General features: G+C 36.5%; 1 protein-coding gene across 1 annotated transcript; it reads right to left on the bottom strand.

The window, feature by feature from the left end:
- Positions 1-5,904: 5,904 nt before the first annotated feature.
- On the bottom strand, positions 5,905-7,808 carry LOC135653880 (vacuolar protein 8-like). Its single transcript, XM_065175506.1, has one exon. The coding sequence runs from the start codon at positions 7,656-7,658 to the stop codon at positions 5,925-5,927; it is 1,734 nt and encodes a 577-aa protein (XP_065031578.1). The 5' UTR covers positions 7,659-7,808; the 3' UTR covers positions 5,905-5,924.
- Between the last annotated feature and the right edge of the window lie 773 nt (positions 7,809-8,581).

The following is an 8,581-nucleotide window of genomic DNA, read 5'->3' as shown; positions in this document are numbered from 1 at the left end:
TCTGGATGGTTGATGATGCCTTATTGTCAGACAGCGATTCCGTAGTCCTAGTGGTGTATCTGGTCCTTAGACTTGAGACACCAAGGATGTCTTGTATGAGTGCTCCACTCTTTGATACCAGACTTATAGGTTTGGCTGTCCCCAGATCTAGTACAGCTGGTTATTGGGAGTGGTAGTCGACCTTACGAGGGCTATTGAGTGTCAATAGAGGATCATCCACTCTCGGCGTCATGAGAGGAATATCCTATGTGTTCTTGCTCAGACAAATCCCTGGCCAGGGTCATTCGGGTTGAGAGAGAAAGAGTTCTCCGGGAGAATCCGATTAGAGCGAGACTCGAGTAGAAACCGTATGGGTCTGACAGCACCATGCTCGATATACGGTCTCTGGGATATTAGATGGATGAGGGACTATAGGTACATGGTAACTGAGGACAGACAGGTCCAATGGATTGGATTCCCCTGTATCGTCTGGGGACTACGGCGTAGTGGCCTAGTACTTCCGTAGTCGATGAGTCGAGTGAATTATTACAGAGATAATAATTCACTCAGTCAGAAGGAGTTCTGACAGGTATGACTCACGGCCAGCTCGATATTGGGCCTAGAGGGCCACACACATATGGTAGGCATTGCGATGAGTAGAGGTTCGGATATGAGATATCCGACGGAGCCCTTGTCTTATTGGATGCAGATCCAATACCCACTAGGGAAGGACCCATTAGGGTTTTGACACGGGATCTCTATAAATAGGAGGGATTTACAGCCTCATAGGCTAGAGTCTTTGCTTGCCCTTCCTATTCTCCTCTCCCTCTGCACCTCAGAGTAGGCCTGGAGTTTTGAGGAGCGTCGTCGCAACCCTGCTGTGTGGATCACCGCTAGAGAGGAGGACGCTTGACCTCCTTCACCCTCTCCTAAGGATCTGCAAGGAAACAGGGATATACGATCTCCCTAGGTAACACAACCTCTATACGCAGTTTTGTGTTTTTTTGTGGATTTTGCGCACCAATCTTCGCACGACGATGAACATCTTTTGGGAATCGGGGATTTTTGTTTTCTTGTTCTTCCGCTGCGCATATGATGTCGCCCCTCCTATGATTTCCCAACACTATGACTAGTCCATGGGCCAGGGCTGGCCAGTTTTATGTAATGCATGCTCAATCATGTATAATGCACATGACCAGTAGATGGACTAGCTCAATCTAGCTCAATATTATTGTTGAACTTGAGCCCAAATATTGATTGAATTAAACTAGACTTGATTAGTCTAGATCAATTCAGGGTGATTCCGAATTGATTGACTTATTCAAGTTAGTTTAACCTAAATTGAACTTAATCTAGTCTAAATTATACTAATTTAGGGTGGTTCCAGACCAGTTAAATAAGGATTAGAGATCAGTTCAGTTAGGCTCTAGTAAATCGAGTTCAATTGAATCGATTAAACTAGAGTTCAAGTCAATTGAGGGTTAATTTATATTATTTGATATTGATGATTTTTGAAAGAGATGTTTTAAATATGTTATTTCATCCCGAAATGGATATGACCAGTGTGAGATTATATTCCTGCCGAGAGCAGGTAGGGCGATTCCCTTCGGGGATTAGCGGGCCGTCAGACGTGGCGGTTGGACGGTTCCTCCATCCGCTGTTGGGAGGAACGTGTCCCCACTTTGGCGGGTGTGGGACACCACTCCATCCGCTGTTGGGAGTGTGATATGAGTTTGCCTCCATCCGCTGTTGGGAGAACATAAACTCATCCCGTAGGATAAAGCCTCTCCATCCGCTGTTGGGGGAGTGCTCCTTCGGGTACTTGATATACGCCAATGGGATGATTGATTGAATTTTGATCATGTATTCATCTTGATTTGACTTTTGGGGTTCCTACTCAGCGTTGCTGAATTTTCTTTGTTTTTGATTTTCAGAGCAGCCTCCCTCTAGTACTAAATCGGATTCCAGTGGAGAGCGGACCTTCCTCTACCGCTAGGTAGAGCCACTTGGATGACTCTTGAAGTTAACATCACTATATTTACTTTTCTATTTGTAATTTGATGAATAAATGAATTGTAATAAATGGTTATAGATGATGAATAAAGTAATGTTTATTTATTTGGCCTGTGTGAAAATATATGAAAAAAAAAAAATCCAGGATGTGACAATATTTGAGTCGATGTTAGGTAAAGCTCTTATGATAGCTACATATATCATGAATATGGTTCTTATAAGTTAGTTTTATCAACTTTATTTGAGTTATGAACCGGTAGGAAATATAGTTTGAGATATTTACATATTCAAAATTATCATATAGAAATAAGAGTATTTAATCCATATAAAAAAAATGGATTCAAGAATTATTTTTATATATTTAATTAGTTATCTCAAAAAATTTAAGAGATAAAGATTTTATTGCCCTAATTATTAGTATGAGATAGTAGAATTTAGTAATGTTATATTTAAAAAAATAATAAAATCAGTGGAGTGAAAAATCTTAAAAAATTAATTTTGATATAAAAGAAATGCAAGTTAATGCTCTATTATGATTTTCTATTTGAGAGGTTTTTGTTTCTCAAAATACTAAACAAATTGATAAGAATAAATAATAAAATAATATTGATAAACTCCTATATAATGTTGATATTATTGCTAACGATATTGTAGAACAACCACAATCAATAGTTTTAAGAAGATTTGAAAGGAAATTTCTGATAATAAAAAAGAACCCTTTATCATTTTCATAAACCATAGAAAGTAGTAATTTTAAAAGATGATATGATACAATGAAAGAAGAATTAAAATTTATGGACCAAAATAATATCTAGAAACTCATTGTATTGCCCGATGACTATAGAAGAATCGATTGCAAATAGTTCTTTAAAATAAAATATGATTTAAGAGATAATATTGAATTATATAAAGCCAAACCCATGGTCATAGGTTTTCTCAAAAAGAATACATTAATTATAACGAGATATTCTTTATAATTAAAAAAAACTCATTGAAAATCATTATGATATTAGTAGTTTATGATAACTTTGAGATATATAATGTGAAAATAGTATTTTTTTTTAATAGAGATCTAGATGAGAAAATCCATATAGAACAATTAAAATGATTCAGAGAGAGAGAGAGAGAGAGAGAGAGAGAGAAAAGAGGAAAATAAAAATTAGGCTTACAAAAATTAAAAAAATATATTTATGATTATAAACAATCTTTTAAATATATAAAGTTTCATGATATCATTTTTTTTAGATTTAAAAAATATTCTTAATCAATGTGCATATCTAAAGGTTAGTGAGTACAAGTTTATTGTATTAGTCATATATGTGGATGATATTTTTCTTACCAACAATGATCTTAGTTTATTTAATAAAATCAAGATATTTTTCACTAAGAATTTTAAGATGATTGTTATGAATGAGACAACTTATGTTATTGGTATTAAGATATTCAGATATAAATTACAAGGATTATTAGTATTTATCAAAAATGGTATATTGATTAAGTCTTAGAGATATTTAGTTTGTAGCTTTATTCATACACCTATTACTAGAGATAAAAATTTTAATGAAGACTAATGACTTAAAAATAAATCAAGTGATTGATATTCTTTATATATATATAATTATAAGTCTATTATATACTCAAACCTATACGAGACTATAAAGTAATTTTATAGTTAGAATACTATATAAATACCAAAGTAACTTAGGATGAAAGTTTACGTTTTTATATACAATAGATCAGTTCAACTTGAAGTGATGGGATATTCAAATATTACTGTTATAAATTACTTTGATAGTAGAAAGTTCATTTCAAAATTCATATTTATGTTAACCGAAAGGATTTTTTTAAAAGATATAAAATAATTATTTATTACATCATCAATAATGGATGTTGAATCTATGACTTATTTTGAGGTCACAAATCAAACTTTATAATTGTAAAATTTTATTTTAAGACTTGGTGTAATCGACTCAATTATCAATCATATCGAGATAAAATACTTAGTAGTTAGAGAAGTCCAAAAATAATAAGTATTAATTGGATACTTGAGTACCACTTTGATAATTGCTTATCTATTAATTAAAGTTTCATAGTCTAAAGTATTTAAAGAATAAAGCTTCTAAGTAACTCATATGGTGATACATATTTAAGTAGATACTATTATTGATAATTTTTTTTGCCTACTTAATTAAAGTTATTTTTTTCTGTTATCCTATTTACATTTATGCATAAGCATATTATAGTTGAATGGAATAATAAAATTATCTTAACAAAATAAATTATAAAGGTTATTATAGGCTATATTAGGAAAGATTAATAGTATTGTAATACATAGAAAAATGTATGACATTGATGACATACAATTGTTATGACTCACATTAAAAATTAAACTTAATAAAATATTTTTATACTCATTGAACTTATTGATTTTTTAAAAAATACATGATCATATATAAAATACTTTTTAAAATTTTCAAAATCTAATCAAAAAATATTTTTAAATAAAATTTTATTTATTTATTTTGATTTTAAATTATTTTTATATCTTACCAATTAATAATAGATCAAGTAAAAAAAAAAAAGAATATGTGGTCTTATTTAATTGGATAAAATATATAATAGTTTTGAATGGATTTTGATTATAGCCATCAACAAATAAGACAGAAGTTTACTTATTATAGGATTTCTCAATATAACCTTAACGGAGGGACACTCATAATTGTTTATCTTATACTCTGCTATTGTCTATTAATAGATAGGACCTCTCAGAGACTCAATACGATAATATACAATAATATACATAAGATTATAGATCTATCCCATCTCCGTTTAGTCTCTATTCCTTTGTTCATAGTGACCATATCAAATGTAGGTAAAAAAGGATAAGGTGAGCCTAGTTCATTTTATAATTCAGTATTTCTACGTCCTACGAATCGAACCACAAAGACATTCTATAATTTAAATAAAGATATTGTCAATGATATCGAAAAATATATACATCTAATTTTTAATATTAAATATTAAATATATGCATCTTTAATATTTAATTTTAAATTTAGACATTAAATTTATTCTACATTATAGTATAATTATAATTTTAACTTATAATATCATCAAATCAACTTTAGACATGCAGAGCCAAAATGGATCATCACCTCGATTGATGAGAGCTTACGATGCACAAGTATCTACTTTCACAGCATCAAGATGATTCAGCAACTCCAAACCCAATCTGCAAATGATTTGACTTGAAAGTCCCACTCTGCTGTGAATTTAATTCCAATGATAAAACTTGCAGGAAGAATCTTCCAAGCGGCAGACGTCCAAGCGACAAAGGAGGAACAATCACAATCAACTACTTAATTCTCGCAGACACCACGAGGCAGAAGTTCCAGCACGGTCCTTTCTTGACTTCAGGGCTCACCTCAAGTTCTCATGTGATCAAAAGTACTCGTTTTTCACTTTTGTTTCCTGTTGTTTACTACATCTTTTAGCTTTGTGAATTTAGAGGAGCTAAGAAATTATTATGATCTGGTGAGGAGCTATTGATCAGCTTACATTGCCACAGTATGCATCAAGTGCACGAACATGTCAGTCCAGTCTTGGGACCATTCTGACACTGCAGAGCATGGCAACAAATATGGCCTTGTCCACGGTGTCATGAAGAATATAGCTGGCCATCGAGAGACCGTGAAGAAGTGATAAGATGCCCAACCCAAGTTGGAACACACTAGCAATCAGTTGTCAATAAAGGCTAATCTCAAGCACTACTCTTCTCATCAAACAAATTACAGATCACTTGCATCACCAAAGAAAGCTGCTCCGAGTCATCATAATGTAAGGAAGAGAAAGCGATTGCAGGAAGAAAAGAAAAGAAAAAGGAAAATAAAGCTGATGTTTAGAGTTTGGTCAGGATGAACAAATGATTGATTTTATGAGCTCCAGATTCTTGTCAATATACTCCGAAATCTGTTACCGGATAGCTTCTTAACAATCTTTTTTGCATCTGTTACATCAGTCTCCGCGAGTTTTTGCAGATATTTCATGCACCCAGAAGCAATGATCTTTCGTCGAACACCATCGTTGTCTGTCAGGGACAACACTGCGGAGAGCAGAAACTTTTTTGCCACTGGTTTCTCCTCTTCGGGATTGAGGAGCTGCAGAATTCGATTCACGTTTTGGTCCTCTTGGATGAATCTTCTCCGGTTTCTTTGGATGGACATCATGCCGCAGAGCGCCTCGGCTGCCACCTCCCGCACCTGAAACGATTTAGCCTCCAGTAATTTCACGAGTTCCGGCATGAATCCGGCGTCGCCCATCACTTTCTTGCTCCTCTCGGACAGCCCGCAGAGGCGAGACACTGCGTTGAGTGCTGATTCCTGTATGCATATCTCACCGTTTCTCAGGAGGAGGAGAACACGGTCGAGGAAGCCAGAGCTCAGCAGCTGATTCATGGAACTCGGAGATGAGAAACACAGGCTCTCGATAGCCCTGAGGGCAACCTGTCTCGCCTTGGACGTGTGAGCAGAACTTGGATCGAGTACCTGAACGAGCGATCCAACCACTTGCTGGTTCACCACCTCGTGCTTCATGTCATCATCAGAAGCCAGAATCGTTAGGAACTCGATTGCTTTGATCTTGGACGATTCTTCCTTCGATCCTGAGAGCTTCACGAAGACGGAGACCGCCCCTTCTTCCACCATGAACCTCTTGATCTCGTCAACACTGCTAAGGCTCTTCAGTATGTCGCAGGCTGACCGAATCAGCTCTCCGCTGCTGTGGGCATCGCTGCATATCTTTAGCAGCGTCGAGACTCCACCTTGAGCAGAAACTGACCATGCGTTCTCGGAGTTCTCCGTCAGCTTCTTCAGAGCTCGAGCGGCTCTCGCTCTTGCGAGTTGGCTACCCGTAGTCTCCAAAACTCGAATCAGCTGCGCAATGACTCCGGCCACGACGAGAGCTCCTCTGCAGGATTCGAACCCTGCGATTACAGAGATTCCCTCGGCTGCCTCCTCTTGAACGCCTGTCTCACCTTGTTCAAGGAGTTTCACGAGGAGACTGACACCATCGGACATCTCTACCGCCATGATCCTCGCATACTTCTCGTCCTCATGAAGGACATCGTTAAGGGCGCACAATGCCCGAATTCTCATCTGTGAATCACTAATCTTCAGCCTCGAAATAAGATCTCTCAAATAGATCTTCATGTCCTCCCTGCTTGCGCCCACTTCTGGTTTCGACAGGATGATAGCTAGGGAGTGCGCCACAGCCCCAGAAACATACATGTCAGACAGGATTGTGAATTGAACCTCGACCTTGGAGCTCAATATCTCAAGATCGCTCTTCAGGAGCAGCTTCCCGCCGCCGTAAGACTCATCACTGGACTTGTTTGCGAGAACCCGCGCCTCCTTCAAAGTCGAAGTCACGGCTTCCAGTAGCTCCATAAGCTCCGAATTGTTGGTGGAATCGCCGCGGTCAGCTGCTGCCAACAAGCCAGAGTGGAGCTGGTCGAGCTTGCCGCGGATCAGTTGCCATTTCAGAGGGAAGGATCTGACGCAGTATGTGGAGGAAATCAACGCAGTGATGAGCTCCGATGCTCGTCCGAGCGATATCTCTTCAGACTGAGGTGGATTGTGGCCGCAACCTTCGCTCATCTCTGAATCCATGAATTCTGGGACATACTTTCGCAACACAGTTGTTGAGGAATTGAAGGGAGATTTGGTTGGAGGAGTCAAAGACTAAGAAGAACTTTGGTTTCCACTGTGAACTCTTTTTATTTCTTGGGTGCTCATCCATCTACTCCCATCAAACACTTTTGTGCCACACAATATTCCACAAGGTACTGAATGAATATTAAATTCGTTAATGTTCCTTTCACTAACTAGAGGAATTGATGACAAGGTAGTTTGGTCCTCTGGAAGATTGAGGGTAGTTTGGCCTGTTGGAGATTCTGCAAAAGAGTGGAAACCAATGATGATATGTTTGCTGGAAACATTGGAATGAAAGTTAAGTGCTTACTGTCTTTGATGATGATGGTAAGTGGCTATCATAGAGTGGAACAGAAGGGATGATATCTATGAGGAATCAAGCATAAGCATTTGGATAAGAATAAAGTTTATTCTGGAAATGATAGGACATATTAATGGATGGGAGCTCATTTTTTAATGAGCTTTTTCTTTTCCTTTTGTGAGGAATAAAGTATCTAGGGTATCTTTAGACTCAATCATATAATAATTTTCTCCTGATGAAAACATCTCCTTGCTCACCAGTTCCAATGAAAATGTTTAGACACCAGCAGGATTGCAATATAATGATGTACTGAAGGTGTTTAGGTACCTTTTTTGTTTGTTTGTTTTGTTTTATTTCTTGTCATTTCTTGTCCTCTACAAAAACTTTTACCTATTCCCTTTTCTGCTGTTTTTATTTCCATCTTTTTATTTTTCATTTTCTTCTATATTTTTTATACCTTTGCATTCTTTTCTTTCTCTTCTAAAATGGAATTTATGTGATTGATGTAGTAAAATATCTTAGAGTGGATCTTGATAAAATGTTATGATTCTTCTTCTATGATTTATCAAAAATATTATCT

Source organism: Musa acuminata, unplaced genomic scaffold, assembly GCF_036884655.1.
Source record: "Musa acuminata AAA Group cultivar baxijiao unplaced genomic scaffold, Cavendish_Baxijiao_AAA HiC_scaffold_42, whole genome shotgun sequence".
NCBI classification, from domain to species: domain Eukaryota; kingdom Viridiplantae; phylum Streptophyta; class Magnoliopsida; order Zingiberales; family Musaceae; genus Musa; species Musa acuminata.
This window is presented reverse-complemented; position numbering and strand designations above follow the sequence as displayed.